Below are 20,607 nucleotides of genomic sequence, written 5' to 3' on the forward strand. Positions count from 1 at the left end.
AGCCCATCTACTTTCTAAATCCACATAGTTCAGAGCTGTAGGCCTACTTCATAAAAGTATCTTTTAAGTTATTATTCCGGATTGCCACCAGAATGTTTTTGTGTTCATTTTATGTGTTTAAATGATTTATTTTACCTCATATGGGCCCTCGTTTATCAGTGGAGCGCAGATCCAATCGCAGAAATGATGGTACGATAGCGTCCATGTGTGATCATACGGATGATTGGGTGTTGATAAATGTGGCGGATGAAAACCGTTGTCATTTGAATATCATGCCCCTACATATTCTGGCCTAGCCCCTGTAGTTTACGGCATGTAGGTGCGAAATACGGCCAAGACGAGGCATAAGGGATGATTCACACATGTAAATTCACACAATCAGCGTGTGAGCAGGGCAGCTTTCTTGTTTAATTATGTAGCCTATACAAAAACCATTGCACATTGCTGTCAATTTGAGGATTGGTATGAATAATAATAATAAAACTGTATTTTACCTTCCATACAGAAAAAAGTATTTTTGTGACAATAAATTACAAAGTAACAAAATCTCAAATTATAGCTAATACCTGTGTGAATGTAAAATATATTATTTCAACCAGTAGGCCCATAGAAACTGATGCGCGTCAGGTAAATAGCCTACCTAACTTGATCTCTCCTCTCACCTCGGCTGAATGGTGAGATAGGATGTGCATAGGTCTTCTTTAAAGCATGGTATTACCCATATGACTGTCAAAGCTCTTATTTAAATAAGTGACTGAAGCCTACCCATTGCTTTTCATTTGTTTATTTTGATTGTTAGTATAATTATGTTACCAGTACATTTATTGATTGGTGTAAGATTAATTTTGCTTTCATTTTAAAGTAAGGCTGCTTTATGTTAGGGATTGGCTTATATGACACATAGACGAGATAATATTTTTCCATAGACTACATATTTGAAGTGATGAATACTGTATGTGGCTGCGCTTAGATGCCAGTCAGAATCAGCCTCATGACAATTCTCAAACTTGCGTACACCGGCTGAGACTTGACGTGAGATTTCTTCGCAGTGTCCGCTCACGTCCAAATTGATAAATGCGGAACTTGGCGTGGAAATGATCATAGACCCAGTTTTCTGTCGTACGATTAAATTTTGTTAATGGAGAGAATTCATATTTAGGTCAGAACAGTTTTTGCTGAATATCTGTAACAGCATTACCGTTTAGAACTGAACATCAAAGACCTGTTTGAAACTCTATTTGTTGTCATGACCTAATTCTCCCCTGTTTGAATTCATGAATATTGCTGCTTTGTGCTTTGCTCACAGGTTGAGAAACCATCTCACAGGACCCTGTGTGCAGTAGTATGTGCGTGCGTGCGTGCGTGCGTTTGTGTGTGTGTGTGTGTGTGTGTGTGTTCTATTTGTATTGGACCAAAGTATTAAAGAAAAAATCAATCCACCCTATACATTTCACGTGGACAGAAATAGATGCTTTTTAAACACATTGAACATTATAGTTATTGTCTTATTGTTCCCCATCCCTCTTTCCCTCACTCAGAGTGCAAATTCCACTGCACCAATGGCGTCTGCTTGCCCCTGGGTTCTCTGATCTGCAACCAGCTGAATAACTGTGGGGACAACAGTGATGAGGAGAACTGCCCTGTGGTCACCCAGCACCCCCCGCCAGGCATCTTCAACTGTAAGTGCTGCAACGCACACATCCCTTATTTAAGCAATCTACATTCTCTCTCTCTCTCTCTTTCGTTCCTCTCTCTTTCTCTGTTTTTTTCCATGTATTTCAACACCAGGGGTGCATTTTAAATTTAAAATGCAAAAATTGTAAATGGGTGGAGAGCAAGAGTGTTGTTGGTCCATCCTCTGTCAGGATCAATGCGAGGGTGAAGGACGCCGGACGGACAGCGGTGGCTGTCTGCCAGGGAGCTTTGATGTGCGGCAGCTTTTTTGTTTCAAGAACTTTGGAGAGAGGGAAAAACTTTTACAGCAGCAGCACTTTCATCCCTGCCTGTCTGTGTCTGTCTGGCAAGCTCTCTCTCCCCCCCTCCCCTCATGCATCTCCTTGAATTCCATCCATGCCCTTCTCCTCCTCTCTCTAACTTTTCTGCATCAACACCACCACTCTGCAGTTATTCCTGTGTATGTCTCTCTCTCTCTCTCTCTCTCTCTCTCTCTCTCTGTCTCTCTCTTTCTCTCGCTCCATCTCTCTCTGCCCCTGCCTTCTGTCCTGCTGTTCTGAATGAGCTTCCATTTTGGGCACTCATTTCCAATGGATCTCATCCAGCGCCGGGCACTTAAAATATTTAGCTGTCTGGAGTGAATGGTAATCAGCATGTCTGCCACTGCCATTATGAGAACACAAGCTGTACGATGATTGTAATTTTCAGTCCAGGAGCACCTTATTTCTGTCCTGGCTGTGGAGGCAGAGTGTGTGTGTGGGGGGGGGAGGGGGGGGTCAAGGGGCAGGAGAGGGAGTGACAGAGAGAGATGAAACGAGAGAAAGGGACTACAGAGAGAGAGGAGGGTAGAGGGAGAGAGAGAGAGGAGGGGGGTAGAGGAGAGAGAGAGGAGGGTAGAGGGAGAGAGAGGAGGAGGGTAGAGGAGAGGAGGGTAGAGGAGAGAAAGAGAGGAGGGTAGAGGGAGAGAGAAGAGGGTAGAGGAGAGAGAGAAAGAGGAGGGTAGAGGAGAGAGAGAAAGGAGGGTAGAGGGAGAGAGATGGGAGGGTAGAGGAGAGAAGAGAGAAAGAATAGGGTAGAGGGAGAGAGAGGAGGGTGGAGGAGAGAGAGAAAGAGGAGGGTAGAGGGAGAGAGAGGAGGGTGGAGGAGAAGAGAGAGGAGGGTAGAGGAGAGACAGTGTAGAGCAGGGAGAGAGATAGAGGAGGAGGATAGAGATAAAGAAAAAGGAGGTAGAGAGAGGAGGGTAGAGGAGAGAGAGAAATGACAGGATAGGTTGCATTAGAAAGGTTGGGTGCAGAGACTGCAGAGAGAGAGGGGGTGGGGGGTAGACAGACAGAGGGAGGGAGAGAGGGAGGCAGAGAGGAAATGTTTCAGCTCTAATCGAGTTTGCCATCTCCCTGACTGTGGCTAGGCTGGCTGTGCCAGACAGATGGATCATGAATACCGTCTAGACACTGAGTGCCCTAGTGACGCTCCACCTCGCTCTCTTCTCTCTCCTCTCCTCTGCTCCCCCAGGACAAAAACTGAGATCCTGGCTGACTGTAGTAGAGAGGATGCTTGTTGCCTGTGGCCTGAGGCCCCCCTACCCTCCTCCTCGCCTGGTGCCCAGTGTCCCTCTCCGCCACTCTCCCTCTCGCCTTGTTAGGCTCAGCTGAAGTGTGAGGCCAGACAGGACAGGAAGCGATGACTAAATCGATGTCCGGCCCTAGCTAGCGATTGATTCTGGGCCGACAGGGGGCTCTGGTATCGCCTGTAGAGTCTGAGATTGATTCTGGTGCTGCTGGGCCTGTCTGGCTGGCTGGAAGAGTAGATTTATACCTCTGTGAAGGATGAAGGATTTCTATTGACCAGAATGTTGCTGCTACTGTCTCCACTGCCCTTCTCAGAGATTCACTGTGTTGATGGTCTCTCAGGTTCATCAGTTCCTCAAGTGTTGGGCACTAGTCATTTGTTTTTATATCTTTCTTTATTTGGCTCCCCATAAACTGACTCCTTAGCAAATGCTAGTCTTCCTTGAGAACAAAGCAGGTCTTCTGCTGCTTAAAGTGAGTCAATACTGTTTGAGGGAAATTGAGAGCTAGACTCATCTGTATAGTTTACGTATCCTTCAATGTGGCAAAGTCTAGTTCTGCAGAGAATCAGCAGTTCTCTCAATATATTTCAGTTATATAGTTGGGGCAGTTTGACTTGAGTTCCCAATACCCTTCCTACTCCAATCATATGGAAACTAATTGAATGTAGTCCCCTTGGCAGCCTGAGGCTACATAACCAGATATCTGGGCTTGAATCCATGGTCCTTCTCGTGTACTTAAACAGACATTGTTTTTAAGCAATTTCATTGTTTTGCTTGGTGATTATCTGTTAGATATGTCATCTTTAATATCCTGAGGAGCAATGATATGAGCCTGATCATCTTAGAAGGCACTATGTGATGTTACAAATGGATATTTAATTTGCTAGATGATAACTAACAGTTGCCATTTGCTGAGTAACAAATGGAAGATGTTTATCAGAGATTTGATTTGGTCATTTTAGGAGTAAACATTTCTTGACCGGTATCTTGTGAACTGTCTGTTCTTGGTTTCTGGTGCTTAAGACTTTCCTAACTGATGTCTCAAAGTACCTGAGCTGAAAGAATTTGGCAACCATGGTTAACTGTCTGTCTGTCTGTCTGTCTGTCTGTCTGTCTGTCTGTCTGTCTGTCTGTCTGTCTGTCTGTCTGTCTGTCTGTCTGTCTGTCTGTCTGTCTGTCTGTCTGTCTGTCTGTCTGTCCGTCCGTCCGTCCGTCCGTCCGTCCGTCCGTCCGTCCGTCCGTCCGTCCGTCCGTCCGTCCGTCCGTCCACCCCCCCCCCCCCCCCTCTCTCTCTCTCTCTTTCTGTCTCTCTTTCTTTTTGCATTTGGACCCAGCAGGTCTATGATTCAGACTCAGATGGTCAGATTAGCCTGTCTAGGTCTGCCTTGTCCACAGCTCCTAGCTGCATGTTCTCCCTTGAACTCTCAGGTCAACGAAGCAGAAAACTAGCGTGCAAGAGGCTGTAATTGAAAAGAGCCTCTGGTCTCAGAAGAAAAGAGACATGGATGTCCAGTTCTCGTCATTCTTAGAGGGTGGTGACCCTGGCACCGAGGGAGGGCGCCCCTGGAAACGGGGGCAGTAACCCCTCATCATCTCAACCCCTCCACCCAATTACCCTGCTGGGACTGGACAGTTAGAGGAGGGGGGAGGTGCGGGAGGAGGAGGAGGAGGAGGAGGGGGGAGCTCTACTAGGTCCTTAGTGTTGTTGGCTGTGCTTCTCTCTCTGCAGGAACTGGAGAGGGAGGTGGGGGTGGGGAGGTGAGGGATACATTGATATGCAGAGTAGGGTACGTGTCTGTTGTCCAGCTTCTCTGGCTGCTTTCAGGGCACTCTTATTTCCATGTGTTTAAGGGATTATTTTAAGTAGACAATCTGAGAAGGGTTGAATAAGCATGATGAGTTTTTTTCTTCCTTTCTCTCCCCTTGTCTCTCTCTTTCTCTCTCTCTTTCTCTCTCACTCTCTCTCTCTCTCTGTGTCTCTCCCTCATAGAGTGAATGGTCTCAGCCCGTGGCAGTCTTTGAAGCATGTTTAATAGTTTTTCTCGGGCGCCCAGGTCAGAGATGAACGGCACTATCCTATAAAGAAGTGGGCCAATTAAAATGACAGCAGCTGCACTTTGTATTTCGGCTAGCGATTTGCTAGCATTTCAATCTATTTTTCAGCAAACAAGTTGCACATCTCAGTGCAGCTTAACTGAACATGTTTTACAGAATGACCACTCAATCATGTAGACCACATAGAATTTGGCTAGCAATGCTCTCTCTTTTTCACCTATCATCCTTATTCAGCCTCGTTAGGATGCATTACAAGCACACGTAGGTGAAGGGGTAAGGGGTCAAGGGTGAGTGGAGATAATGTTTTCACGCTTTGATTCGGGTCCTCCAGGGTCCAATACCCTCCTGTCAATTTGTTTGAGCTTTGGATTTCCATAATGAATTTATATTAGCTCTCTCTCTCCCCTCTCTATCTCTCTATCCTCCTCACCAAGTTTACCAAGTGCACAGAGAGTGGCATGTTTATGCAAATAGCCCCTCATTTCCAAACTGACGCCATCCTCTAAGTATGCAACACACCACCATGCTGAGAAGGGGAGACTGATGAAATGAAACGATACGTGATATTCTTCAGAGTTTCTGAAAGCACGAAATTGGATGCAAATCTGCATGGTTCTGAAATAACCTTACCATTACGGTAACTACAACTGTAATGGTTACAATAGTGACAAGACTAATAGTGTGTAATAGTAAAAGTAACAGTAATAGTGTGTGTGTTCAGATTCAGTGTGCGTGTGTGTGTGTTCATGTTCAGATTCCGTGTGTGTGTGGGGGAGGGGGGGGGCTGGATGGGCACATGCTGGCTTTGTGTTCCTGTGATGTGTGATGTGTCCCCCACACACGTCGTCCCATTAGACACTTTTCTTTTTTTCCAAGGAAGTGAGCGAGGGAGGGCCACATGTGTCACTAGCTATCGGCAACCAGGCAAGTCAGGAGAACAGTCGTGATGTGGCCAAGCAAGTGGCCTATAGTAAATCACAACTCACACACACACACTACTGTAGAGCCCGATGGAGGCCGAAGTTGAAATATATACAGTATATATAATAATAATAATATAAATTCACCCTCCCTCAGTGTTTTCTCCAGCCTTCTAGGATGTACTTAGAACTTCCATCAACCTCCCTCCCGCCTCCTCATTTCTTCACTCAATACATTTCCCCCCCGTGTGTGTGCTAGGTAATGATGCAGCTGGGCCCATTAAAAGAGGGAGGAATTGACAGCTCCTCTCCCCTCTCCGCCTTTTTTATTTGCTGGCCTGAAAGAGCGACGGCACCTAAATGAAGCCCCGGGAGTAAATGGAGTCGTCTTAACACAGCATTTCTCCAGACGGGAGCAGTGCACATTTGTTAAAAAGAGAGGAGGAGGAGGAGGAGGAGGAGGAGGAGAAAGAGAGAACCAAAACAAAACAGTGAAAAACAAGTTAGCCCACTCTCTTCTCTGTCTCCTCTCTCTCTCTCTTTCACACAGACACACAGAGGGAAAATCTGTTGAGCGTAGGAGGTTGTCTATTTGGAGTCGCACCATTTTTCTTGGGGATTGTCCGGGGCGCCGTTGAATGGTGGAGACTGAACGGTGGAGTCCATGAATGGGCTCATCTATCACGGAGGGTCAGAGCACTTTTTATAAAACACTGGGTGGCCTGCCAGGCAGCTGGGACATACTGTAGACACACTCTGCCTGCCAGGCAGCTGGGACATACTGTAGACACACTCTGCCTGCCAGGCAGCTGGGACATACTGTAGACACACTCTGCCTGCCAGGCAGCTGGGACATACTGTAGACACACTCTGCCTGCCAGGCAGCTAGGACATACTGTAGACACACTCTGCCTGCCAGGCAGCTAGGACATACTGTAGACACACTCTGCCTGCCAGGCAGCTGGGACATACTGTAGACACACTCTGCCTGCCAGGCAGCTGGGACATACTGTAGACACACTCTGCCTGCCAGGCAGCTGGGACATACTGTAGACACACTCTGCCTGCCAGGCAGCTGGGACATACTGTAGACACACTCTGCCTGCCAGGCAGCTGGGACATACTGTAGACACACTCTGCCTGCCAGGCAGCTGGGACGTAGGCCACTGTAGACACACTCTGCCTGGAATGCAACCAGGACTGTGCTAAAGCAGTCACCATATTAAGGTAACATTAAAGCAGAAAGATGAGTATGCCAGTCGAATTTGAGGTTGCTGAGTAGGTGGTCTTGATGCAGACTAATGGTGCGAAGACAAGTACATGATCCTCTTTATACTGCTGCTACTATTGAAATGCTCCGGTTTACGGTTGGATGTTCAAGGTAACCAGGGTGCAAAGAAGACGCGTTCTGCCAGCCAGGCAACTAGGATGTACAGTCGACACATTCTGCCTACCTGACAGGCCTTCTCTGTCTGCCAGAAGGTCCCAGCATTGGTGTCTTTTTGTTTACTAAGCGATTCTTCAGAAACTCCCAGCTTACCTTTCATCTCTTATCACGCTCCGAGTCGAGTTATTGTGCTGTTTGTGTACTTGGCATCAAAACCAAGTTCTTTGAAGTTATAATATATAGTCCTTTATGATGATCAATCATGGATTATTGTTGTATTGCTGTGTATATATTGTATATATCTATGATTGTGTATCTCTCTCCTATTTTACTTGTATTGTTAGTAATGTGTGTGGGTATTGTATTGAACAGCCAATGATTGTATTGTGTAGCCTAATCCGATATTTTGTAATACAGGGTTAATCTATAAAAGACACCTTGTCCTCCCTGTCTAAATGAAGTTGAATGAATGAATAGAACATAGGGTAGACACACTCTGCCTGTCAGGCCTGTTAGACGTACAGTACTGATTCTGCCTGCCAGGCAGATAGGACATACAGTATACAGATTATGCCTGTCAGGCAGCTAGGTACGGTGTACACATTCTGCCACTAGACTGGTAGAATGTACAGTAAGATGTAGTGATCATTTACAGTTTGAGTAGAGTGACATGGCTATGTGTTTACGATACACTAAATGATAAAGGACTTTTCCAAAGTGTGTGTGTACTGTGTGTGTGTGTGTGTGTGAGGGAGAGGGAGAGAGAGAGAGACAGACAGACAGACAGACAGACAGAGAAAGAGAGAGAAAGATAGACAGAGAGAAAGAGAGAGTATAAGATGAAGCCTTGTGACATTCTGTGTGTGTGGGTGTGTGTGGGTGTGTGTGGGTGTGTGTGTGTGGGTGTGTGGGTGTGTGGGTGTGTGTGTGTGTGTGTGTGGGTGGGTGGGTGGGCCAGGCAGAGCAGAGTGATAATTATAACCGACTGACACCTCTACTCTGGGTGGGAGGCCTCCCAGGAGGAGAGGAGAGGTGGGAGGGAAGAGGGGCGCTACCAGTATCAGCTATTGTCACAGCATCATGGAGAGAGGGTCCCCACAGACTACTCCACACACACTGCCCCCCACCCCCTTCTCTTTCTCTCTCTCTCCCCCCCATCCTCTCTCACTCCCCCTCCCCTTGTTGTGTTTGTACCCGGGTGTGTGATGATGATGGTCACTGCATGTGTGCAGCCAGCAGTGATCCCCCACTTGGGTGTCTCATTTGTCATAAAATGTCTCTCCTCTGCATGACATGGATCTGTCTACTATATGTCTCTTTCTCGCTCTGCTTCTCTCTCTTCCTCCCCCTCGCTCTGGCCCTGCATGTCTTCCTCTCTCGTTTAATTTCATTTCAAGGCTTTATTGGTATGACAGAAAAAAAAGTGTTGCAAAGCAAATGGTGGACCAGTGAGGGAAATGAGATACTATATCAATAGCGCATGAATATGTGAGATGTCAGGTCTGGGGTGTGTGAGGCATGGTGGTCTATCGAGAAAGAGAGGTCTGGGGTGTTTGAGGCATGGTCATCTTCTTCTTCGTGTGGGTTAGATGTTATGTCCTCTCCCCCCCAGGCTCGCGCCGAGGGGCTATCCTTTTAGGCTCGGGGCCTGGGTGAGGGGTCACCCGGGCTATATACCCGGGCACACCTCCAGGAGCCATGTCACCGTTTCGTCATCCACAACCGTCAGGCCATGCATTCCGTTGGGTGTCCGATATATCGGATAGTCCTGGATGACGTGGTTTGCGGTTCGTTCATCAGCGCCACACTCGCACGCTGCACAGGATGCCAAGCCCCATCTGTGCGTCGATGAGCGGAAGCATCCGATACCGGTCCGGAGGCGATTAAGCCTCACCCACGCCGGTCTGGGTAAGTCCATCCCGGTAGGGGAAGGACCGACGGCTGGGATGAGATCAGAGGGTCTGGAGGTGTTTCCCTACTCTGCACGCCAGATGTAGTCCGCCCATCCTGTCTCGCTGATGTTAAAGGAGTAGTAAAGGGAAAAATCATGTTTAGCCCTGTTTTAAGGTTACTTATGATCATATACAATGGTTCAGATCAAAAAGTTGACAAAACTAGCACTTTTGAGAAAGTCTGATAATTGCTCTACCATCGTTTTGGTCATACAATGGATGTGGGTGGGCACCCTGAAAAATCATTCAAAAACATGCAATTATGAATTTTCTCAAAAGTGCTAGTTTTGTCAACTTTTTGATCTGAACCATTGTATATGATCATAAGTAACCTTAAAACAGGGCTAAACATGATTTTTCCCTTTACTACTCCTTTAAGATCTCTGCATTGCTGCAGGAGATGGCGTGCTACAGGCACAAAAGGGTGTCTCGACACGCCGGGGAGGCTCCGCTGTTGCAGTGAGCCTGTCATGGAGCAGGTGGTTAAGCTCCACAGCCCGGCAGGCGAGACATACATTACTGTGGTTCCTGTGCGGCGGAGGCCAGCGGGCTGGATGCCTGCAAGGATGGGAAGGTTGTCCGGCGTCCGCAGGAGTGGGACACAGGCATTCTGTCACGATGCGCAAGGCTTCATTGATAGGCGGGTCGATGCCATGGTGGTCTATGGAGAGAGAGGTCTGGGGTGTTTGGGGCATGGTGGTCTATGGAGAGAGAGGTCTGGGGTGTTTGGGGCATGGTGGTCTATGGAGAGAGAGGTCTGGGGTGTTTGGGGCATGGTGGTCTATGGAGAGAGAGGTCTGGGGTGTTTGAGGCATGGTGGTCTATGGAGAGAGAGGTCTGGGTGTTTGGGGCATGGTGGTCTATGGAGAGAGAGGTCTGGGGTGTTTGGGGCATGGTGGTCTATGTAGAGAGAGGTCTGGGGTGTTTGGGGCATGGTGGTCTATGGAGAGAGAGGTCTGGGGTGTTTGAGGCATGGTGGTCTATGGAGAGAGAGGTCTGGGTGTTTGGGGCATGGTGGTCTATGGAGAGAGAGGTCTGGGGTGTTTGGGGCATGGTGGTCTATGGAGAGAGAGGTCTGGGGTGTTTGGGGCATGGTGGTCTATGGAGAGAGAGGTCTGGGGTGTTTGGGGCATGGTGGTCTATGGAGAGAGAGGTCTGGGGTGTTTGGGGCATGGTGGTCTATGGAGAGAGAGGTCTGGGGTGTTTGGGGCATGGTGGTCTATGGAGAGAGAGGTCTGGGGTGTTTGGGGCATGGTGGTCTATGGAGAGAGAGGTCTGGGGTGTTTGGGGCATGGTGGTCTATGGAGAGACAGGTCTGGGGTGTTTGGGGCATGGTGGTCTATGGAGAGAGAGGTCTGGGGTGTTTGGGGCATGGTGGTCTATGGAGAGAGAGGTCTGGGGTGTGTGACTGCTTCAGGCTGGCTTCGTGGTCTCTAATGACAGGCTAGCAGGCTGCTCCCTCCCTGTCAGCCGTAGTTATGCAGCTGCGTGCTGGGTTCAACTGTGCCGGATACTGGAATGCTTTCGGATTTAGTGCGCACACACACACACACACACACACACACACACACACACACACACACACACACACACACACACACATAAGCAAGCAAGCCATTTTCTCATAGGAGAGGCTCCTGGAGAGACTCTGAGACCTGAGGGCTGTCACCCTGTCTTCCTCTGCAGACAGAGCAGGGGTGCCCTTCAGTCACTCCAGTAGCCTCCGGCGCACATTAGCATTCACTCTGCTACCCACCAGTGCTTCTTTGTTTCAAGGAGATATTGTGAACTCAATATGTGACAATATGTTCCTTATACTGTGAGGGTAAATTCTGTTCATGCCCGACGCCTGGAGTCTGCTCGGAGCAGTTTGGGTCCCAAATAAGAACGTTCTGTGTTGCTGACTGATTCAGCATATGCTCACGCTGAGTTGTTTCTAAATTGCGGTGTCGACCCGACACTGAATTTTAGAAATGGCCGCAGCAGATCTTTTCACAGAGGTCCTCATGAACTGATCGCTCTCCATTTACCATAGCAATGAAGAACAATTTAAAATCCTACATATTGAAGGTTAAGGCTCTCTCGCCATTCTGGGCATGTGCTGTAGGAAGGAAAAGTTAATAGGTTGTTATTACAATTATGAGCTGGTTTGAAATGTGTTTTATTGGGTTTAATTTTAATGTCAGTAGCTATGCAATAGTTACAATACTCTGCAATGAACCATTAATGAATCCTCAGTCATCTCGACCTTACTTTTACCCCAAAATGTGAGTGACCGAGCGAATGACACACAACCGAACTATATTGAATCCTCAGAGGACATTAGGATGTTACAATGACGCACAACATATCAAACGCTGATGCTTTTAAACATACAGCACACCGCCTCTGAGTTTGTTTGTTTTTTAAGATATTTTTTTTAGGGCTTTTCAGCTTTAATGGGACAGGACAGTTTTAGAGAGACAGGAAGCGTTGGAGAGAGAGAGGGGAGGACATGCGGCACAGGACCTGAGCCGGGAATCGAACCCGGGTCCGCCGCGCGAAGGACTAGCCTTCATATGGGGTGCGCCTTACCCGGTGAGCTACCAGGGCGCCCCCCGCCTCGGAGTTTTAAACAGACAGCACACCGTCTCAAAGATGGCGGAGGTAAAACGGTCAGATAGGACGTCCGGAGACGAGGCTGGACTGAACGGCGGGGGAGGGAAGTGCGATGGTAAAGATGGGGGAGGGAAGTGCGATGGTCAAGATCGTCCCACCTCTGCTCCTGAGAGACGCTCTCCATCCACATAGCACCTCATCCATCTTGGCCCATCACAGGAACCTAAGACATTTACATATTTCATTTTATATGTGGAACCTTTACCTGCAGGGGACTCACACACAGAACCTAGTCCTATAGTGCTGTGTGGAAGCAGGGAAAATGACATGCATGTTCTGATGCTCTGTGGGAGCTGATCAGTAAGATAAGATATCAACCTTATTTGTCCCCAAAGGAAAATTCTTTAATAAATACCACAAGAGTGAAAACCAAGGCTGTATTCAGCATATTGACCCTGATGTGTCACCTCACCTCAGGTATTATTAACTGATGCCTCAACAGACTTTGGGGATTTTCAGCCTTCCCATTGGTTAAGACAGTCTGTTCGATGTGAAGTACAACCTCCCACCTGCTCTGCCCAGACATTCACACCCCGCTGAGTGTTTTAGTTTACTTTTTTTGCTTGTTTGTTTATTTCTTGTTTGTTGATGTCCCTCCCCACAGAGTGGCTCACCTGTGTGCTGGTGATGGCCTTGGGGGACAGTGTCTCCATGGTGATGGGCAGAGCTGCAGGGGTGGAGCCTGACTGTAATCATTATGGGCTGCGTGACGGCATCATGGCACTTTACGGTCCAGATGTGATGGGGAGACTGAGATAGAGGGTGTGTGTGCATGTGTCTGTGTGTCTGTGTGTGTGTGTGTGTGTGCGTGTGCCTGTGCGTGTGTGTGTGCGTGTGCCTGTGCGTGTGCGTGTGTAACAGTGGGAGCAGCTGCAGCAGGAAAGCCAGAGAGTGCTGATGAGCAGGGACAAAGTGCTGAGACAGAGCTTTGTTCCCTGGCTGGAGGGCACAACGCAGTCTGGCTCACCTCAGAGATGCAGGGAGACCGGCACTTAGTAAACAACACACATTCACTCACCACCCTGTCTGTCACCCAAGCCCTACAGCAATACAACACACTACAGGATATGGACCCAGGCAGGATGTAAGCCGAGATATACAAATCTCCAAGGCACTCTCTTCAAGATAATTAAAATGCCTTTATTATCATGTCATGGTCATATTACACTTTGAAACAACCTCAGCCGAGTTTGACTCCCTGAAGAAGACTTGATTCCGGAATGCGTAGGTGAAAATGTTATCTGATGTTTAATTGTATAAAGCCTGATGCAGATAAAACATTGACCTAATGAATTGTCATGTCCTCTTTTTTGTAGCCTGCACCAATCGTCAATCCAACTGTTGTTGACGATGTAGTTAGTGGAATTACACCGTGATCAGAGACCGTGTAGGAATACAGAAAGTACTCCCAAGGCATCGGTGACCATGACACACGGGTTAACCAGACAGCCCTCTTCTCTGCTCCCTCTAGAGCTCCCTGTGTACTGGGTGAAAGTGCTGAGATCTTCAGAGTAACTCAAAAGGGAAATGTCCTTGTTGCACTGTCTGAAAATATCTCCCATTTTGTTGCGATTTCAATGGAACAGAATATTGCAGTAGGAGAGGAGGAGGCAGAAGAGGAGCTAGATAGAAGAATGTCATGAAGAGAAACAGGAGAAAGAGAGGGGTTGTCTGAGGCAGAGAGAGAGAGAGAGACATGGTTGCCAAATAAGGTACTTTTAAACATCAACTAGGCAAGTCTGAAGGAAGACAGAGAGAGAGACCAGGTCAGACTAGGCCAGATCAAACCGGATCAGACCAGATAGATTAATTGCATAAGATTTTTTTTTAAATATCTTCCTTTTTAGGGGAGTGTGTGTGTGTGTGTGCGCGCATGCATGTGTGCGTATGTGTGTTTTTCTATGTCTCACGGGCATATTTGATAAAGTCAATGTGTGATACACTCCTGTACTCCTGGTGGTGGTTGGGTTTTGGGTTTTTTAGAAACTAGGTCATTGTTCCTCCCACACAGACAGACTGAGCCTGCACACACACACACACACACACGCACACACACTTTTGGGGGGGAGGGCGAGGCAAGCTTTTTAAAAAGAAGCACTTTTTGACAAAGACAATGCAGCCCACCCAGCATCAGAAACACACACACACACACACACACACACACACACACACACAAACACACGCGCACGCACATTTGTCAGATGCACTGTATGTCTAGCCACTGCATATTTACCAGATTTAGATTATGGATTATACAGTAGTTATATATGCATCTAGATTATGGATTATACAGTACAGTCATATATGCATCTAGATTATGGATTCTACAGTACAGTCATATGCATCTAGCGTCATTCTCTTTGTGAAAATCTATCTGCTTCTCCACACTACAGAGTGGCCATCTGGCCAATGCCAAATTGATCAGAATGTGTGGCTGGAAGGACTGTTTTAGAACCACGTGTTAGAACGTAGTCCCTTTTCCCACATCAGACCCACACACCTAAGTTAGTGTTGACAGCACCCTGCTCATCCATCAGAGCCAGCCAAGTCCTTTGCAGTTAGCCTGCAGTGGCGCCCCCCCCCTCCCCCAGGCCTCCAGGGCCCAACCCAGACTGCAGTTGTTGGTTCTGGGTCAGACCTGGCCCCCTCTCTCTGTCTGCTGCCTCTGCTGCAGTCTATTTCCAGGCTGTGAGTCTGCACTGCAGCGCTGCTCAGCTAGGAGAGATGAACTCCCACACAGCTATAGTAGGATGTAGAAGCAAAGGAACCCTTGCTTGTGATTTGTCTAATAGACAGTCTTTTAACACCATTAAGTAGTGATGATGTCATTGCATGGTAAAACTGTTAAGTGGTTGACTAAACAATTGCAAATGTTACATACAGTATGATCTATGATTAACAGAATCCTGATTACAGCATGACTGCACCGATATATTGTGAACCTTATAACTGACGCTGGCTAACTGCTGACCGTTGTGATGATGCTGTAGCTCCCGTGTTCTTATGGCTATTGTGTCTGGTGCTGTTCTCCACCGGCACAGTGACGGAGCTGACCTGTGCCCACGCTGAGGCTACTGCAAAGAGTGACAGACAGGCCGGCAGGCATGACAGAGACCGGACTTTTGACCTAGCGGTCTGTAATTATGGCTAACCCTGCCAGGGAGAGAGGGAGAGACAGAGATAAATGAGTGACTTAGGAGCGGTCACTGAAGCAGTGGTGAGTTACTGTGGTCAGGCTGGCTCCTGCGAGGGACAGACAGAAGGGGCAAAAGCAGCCCAGCCTCAGCCTAACCCCCTTGGGCATTTTTGTGTGACATTGTATGCAATGTTGTGTTATGGTTGTAGCATTATGATATTGTTACTTACAACATCCTCTATGCTTGTCTCCTTTCCTCACCTTTCTTTTCCTTTCCTTTCCTCTCCTCTATTCTCCTCTCCTGTCTCCTCTCCTCTCCGCCATTCTTGTCTCGTCTCCTCTCTTCTACTTTAATCTCATCTCTCCTCTCCTCTCTGATTGGGCTGGGCAGAGGAGGGTAGAGGCGGGAGGAGGGATTAGGGAGATAAATCGAGAAACGCGCCACTGTAGGCTAATCTGTCACGCCACAAAAGGAGGAGAAGCTGGAGTCTGATTTGCATCACAAACTGGCTCTGAAGGTGATTGAGGAGAAAACAATTTTAGGAGACAACCTCATCGTGTTGGATGGTGCCTGTACCTCTGGGTGGGCTGGGGACCCCAGAGTGGGGAGTGATGGTGGAGTTGTGTGTGTGTGTGTGTGTGTGTGTGTGTGTGTGTATGGGTGGAGGGGTGGACTGGAGACAGGTTGGGCCCCTGAAGGTTTTGTGTGTGTGTGTGTGTGTGTGTGTGTGTGTGTGTGTGTGTGTGTGTGTGTGTGTGTGTGTGTGTGTGTGTGTGATGCTGATAGTACCTTAATCCCCAGATTGGAGGGTTCAAACAAGCTGCCCTTGTTACCAATGCCATCCTAATCCCATCAGGGCCCTAACCAAATGAACACCACCTCTCTCTCTCACACACACACACACACACACACACACACACACACACACACATGGGGTGATTCTAGGATGTTATTTTTTGGTGGGCAGTCAGAACAGGGGGGTGCCCAGTGACAGGTTTATTAAATATGGCCGGAGGTGGGGGGGGGGGGGTACTCTAGCGAGCCCCCACTGCTGCTGTAATTAATGTGGCCAGAGAGAGAGAATGTTCCCCTCCTGGCCCTGTGTGCCTGGCGCCTGGCAGGCCGGAGGACAGGAAGGACACAAGGCTGGCTTGTTGTCCCTCCACTGCTGAGGGGCACAAGAAGCCATTCTCCCTGCCTGCCACTGGGGCCAATCACGCTACTGCTCTGGGACTGCCAGGAGAAGGACGGGGAGAGGAGGGATGAAGGAAGGGAGAGGACAGGGAGAGGACAGGGGAAGGAAGGAAGGAAGGAAGGAAGGAAGGAAGGAAGGAAGGAAGGAAGGTAGGAAGGAAGGAAGGAAGGAAGGAAGGGAGGGAGGGAGGGAGGGAGGGAGGGAGGGAGGGAGGGAGGGAGGGAGGGAGGGAGAGGAGGGGGAAGGAAGGAAGGAAGGCAGAATGGAAGGAGGGAAGGAAGGAAAGAAGATAGTGAGGTTAGGAGGGGGAGAGAAGGAAGGGAGAAGTGAAGAAGAGAGGGAATGGAGGAGAAGAGGGAAAGATCAGAAAGTGATAGGATGGGAGAGAAAAGAGAGAGGAGGAACGAGGGAGACAGAAAGGAGAAGGGAGTGAGATTTGAGATGAAGAGAGTGATAAGACGGCTCGTTCTCAGTTCAACGCTGCCTGTAATGTTACAGGCAGCTCTGCCCCTCCTCACCTCGATCCTCCATTTGCACAGACAGGCCGGCAGGCAGGACACAGACATAGGCCAATCAGACCCTATGGACTCGCCTGTCACTGGGCAGACAACACACACACACACACACACACACACACAGAATTTCTCTCTCCTAAATCAGGGACCGTAAAAATGTTTTACAGACTATCATCATCATCATCATCATCTTCATCCGCTTATCCAGGGTCGGGTCGCGGAGGCAGCAGCTCCAGCAGGGAGCCCCAGACATCCCTTTCCCTAGCAGCATCAACCAGCTCTGCCTGGGGAATCTTTAGCCGCTCACAGGCCAGTGCGGAGATGTAGTCCCGCCACCTGGTCCTGGGTCTACCCCGCGGCCTCCTCCCAGCTGGACACGCCTGGAACACCTCCCTAGGGAGGCGCCCAGGAGGCATCCTCACTAGATGCCCGAACCACCTCAACTGGCTCCTTTCGACGCAAAGGAGCAGCGGCTCTACTCCGAGTCTCTCCCGGATGACTGAACTTCTCACCCGATCTCTCAGGGAGACCCCAGCCACCCTCCGGAGAAAACTCATTTCGGCCGCTTGTATCCGTGATCTCGTTCTTTCGGTCATGACCCATCCTTCATGACCATAGGTGAGGGTGGGGACGAAGATAGACCGGTAGATCGAGAGCTTTGCCTTTTGGCTCAGCTCTCTTTTCGTCACAACAGTGCGGTATAGCGACTGCAGAACCGCACCAGCTGCTCCGATTCTCCGGCCAAACTCCCTCTCCATGGTTCCCTCACTCGTGAACAAGACCCCCAGATACTTGAACTCCTTCACTTGGGGTAAGGACTCATTTCCTACTCGGAGCGGACAGGCCACCGGTTTCCTGCTGAGAACCATGGCCTCAGATTTAGAAGTGCTTATTCTCATCCCAGCCGCTTCACACTCAGTTGCGAACCTATCCAGAGAGTGCTGGAGGTCGCAGGCAGCTGATGCCATCAGGACCACATCATCTGCAAAAAGCAGTGACGTGATCCCCAGCTCACCGAACTGCAAACCCACCTCCCCCCGGCTACGCCTCGATATCCTGTCCATGAAAATCACAAACAGGATTGGTGACAAAGCGCAGCCCTGGCGGAGGCCAACACCCACCGGAAAGGCAGACGACTTACTGCCGAGGACCCGGACACAGCTCTCGCTCTGGGTGTACAGGGATTGGATGGCCCTAAGTAGGGACCCCCTCACCCCATACTCCCGCATAACTCTCCACAAGACCTCTCGGGGGACCCGGTCGTAAGCCTTCTCCAAGTCCACAAAACACATGTAGACAGGTTGGGCAAACTCCCAAGCCCCCTCCAAGATCCTTGCGAGAGTGAAGAGCTGGTCGGTAGTTCCACGACCAGGACGAAATCCGCATTGTTCCTCTTCGATCTGAGGTTCGACTATCGGCCGGACCCTCCTTTCCAGCACCTTGGAGTAAACTTTCCCTGGGAGGCTGAGTAATGTGATGCCTCTATAATTCGCACACACCCTCTGGTCCCCTTTTTTGAATATTGGGACCACCACCCCAGTCTGCCACTCCTTCGGCACTGACCCAGACTTCCACGCAGTGTTACAGAGGCGTGTCAACCAAGACAGCCCCTCTACACCCAGCGCCTTCAGCATTTCTGGACGGATCTCATCAGTCCCTGGGGCTCTGCCACTGTGGAGTTGTTTGACTACCTCAGTGACCTCCTCCAAGGACATTGACGACCCCCCATCATCTTCCGGCTCTGCCTCGATCGTAGAGGGTGGATTAGTCGGGTTCAGGAGTTCCTCAAAGTGCTCCTTCCAACGCTCAACAACCTCCTCAGTTGAGGTCAGCAGTGTCCCCTCCTTGCTGTATACAGCTTGGATGGTCCCCCGCTTTCCCTTCCTGAGGTGTCTGATGGTCTTCCAGAAACACTTTGGTGCCGACCGAAAGTCCTTCTCCATGGTTTCTCCGAACTCCTCCCACACCCGCTGCTTTGCCTTGGTCACGGCCAAAGCCGCAGCCCTCCGGGCCAGTCGATACCCTGCAACTGTTTCTGGGGTCTCCCGGGCTAACATAACCCGGAAGGCCTCCTTCTTCAGTCGGACGGCTTCCCTCACCACCGCTGTCCACCACGGTGTCCGAGGGTTACCGCCCCTTGAGGTACCTATGGCCCTCAGGCCACAGCTCCCAGCCGCAGCTTCAGCAATGGAGGCTTTGAACACCGACCACTCATGCTCGATGTCCCCAACCTCCACAGGGATGCCTGAGAAGCTCCGCCGGAGGTGGCAATTGAAATCTCTCCGGACAGGCTCTTCCTCCAGACGTTCCCAGTTCACCCTCACTACACACTTGGGTTTTCCAGGTCTGTCCAGAAGTTTCCCCCGCCATCGAAACCAGCTCACCACCAGATGGTGATCAGTGGACAGCTCTGCCCCTCTCTTTACCCGAGTGTCCAAAACGCATGGCCTCAGATCAGATGATACGATAACGAAATCGATCATCGACCTTCGGCCTAAGGTGTTCTGATGCCAGGTGTACTTGTGGGCATCCTTGTGTTCGAACATGGTGTTTGTTATGGACAAACCGTGACTAGCACAGAAGTCCAACAACAGAACACCACTCGGGTTCAGATCGTGGTGGCCATGCCTCCCAATCACGCCCCTCCAAGTTTCTCCATCATTGCCTACGTGTGCATTGAAGTCCCCCAGTAGGACACTGGAGTCCCCTGCAGGAGCCCCCAAAAGGACTCCACTCAGGGTCTGCAGGAAGGCTGAGTACTCTGAACTGCTGTTCGGTGCATAAGCACAAACCACAGTCAGAGTCCCCCCCCCCCACAGTCCTAAGGCGCAGGGAGGCGACCCTCTCGTCCACTGGGGTGAACTCCAGCACAGAGGCGCTCAGCTGGGGGCTAGCTAGTATAGCCACACCTGCCTTGCGCCTCATACCGTGAGCAACTCCGGAGAAGAACAGGGTCCAACCCCTATCCAGGAGTTTGGTTCCGGCGCCGGTGCTGTGCGTGGAGGTTAGCCCCACCAGGTGTAATTGGTATCGCTCCACCTCCCTCACAAGCTCCGGCTCCTTCCCCCCCAGCGAGGTCACGTTCCATGTCCCCAGAGCCAGCCTTTGCCGCCCGGGTCCGGTCCGTCGGTGTCCCCCGCCTTCACCGCCACCTAGTTGGCAGCGCACCCGACCCCGACAATTTCTCCCGCGGGTGGTGGGTCCACGGGACGATGGAGGAGGAGATGGTGCTTCCACGTGGCTTATTCGGGCTGGGCCCGGCCGGGCTCCGTGGTAAGCCCGGCCACCAGGCGCTCGCATGCGGGCCCTCCGTCTGGGCCTGGCTCCAGACGAGGGCCCCGGGCTTCCTCCGGGCCGGGTCTCTCTTCCATTAGTTTGTAATTTCATTGGGGTTTTTTTCCTGTAACCCCAGGTAGGGGGGCTAGGGGGTACTACCACTTGCCCAAGGTGGACCCCCAGACTAGTGGAGGGAAGGAGGCGTCTTACTTCTCCATTCTAGTTTTGCAACTAGCCACTGCCCTAGTTTTACAGACTATATCAACTC

The 20,607-nt window shown here is 49.9% G+C and overlaps 1 protein-coding gene across 3 annotated transcripts in view; it reads left to right on the forward strand.

The window, feature by feature from the left end:
- Positions 1-20,607, forward strand: part of LOC311314024 (low-density lipoprotein receptor class A domain-containing protein 4-like) — a gene marked incomplete at its 5' end in the record, with an annotated part of 64,553 nt that overhangs the window by 11,775 nt on the left and 32,171 nt on the right. For 2 of the 3 annotated variants that reach the window (XM_084444302.1, XM_084444303.1), the window contains one exon: positions 1,539-1,679. The exons of the other annotated variant lie outside the window; for it this stretch is intronic. In XM_084444302.1, coding sequence (XP_084300428.1) covers positions 1,539-1,679 — 141 coding nt within the window. The remainder of the gene's footprint in view (positions 1-1,538; positions 1,680-20,607) is intronic. 3 annotated transcript variants of the gene reach the window in all.

This window comes from Borostomias antarcticus, assembly GCF_949987555.1.
Source record: "Borostomias antarcticus genome assembly, chromosome: 10".
NCBI classification, from domain to species: Eukaryota; Metazoa; Chordata; class Actinopteri; order Stomiiformes; family Stomiidae; genus Borostomias; species Borostomias antarcticus.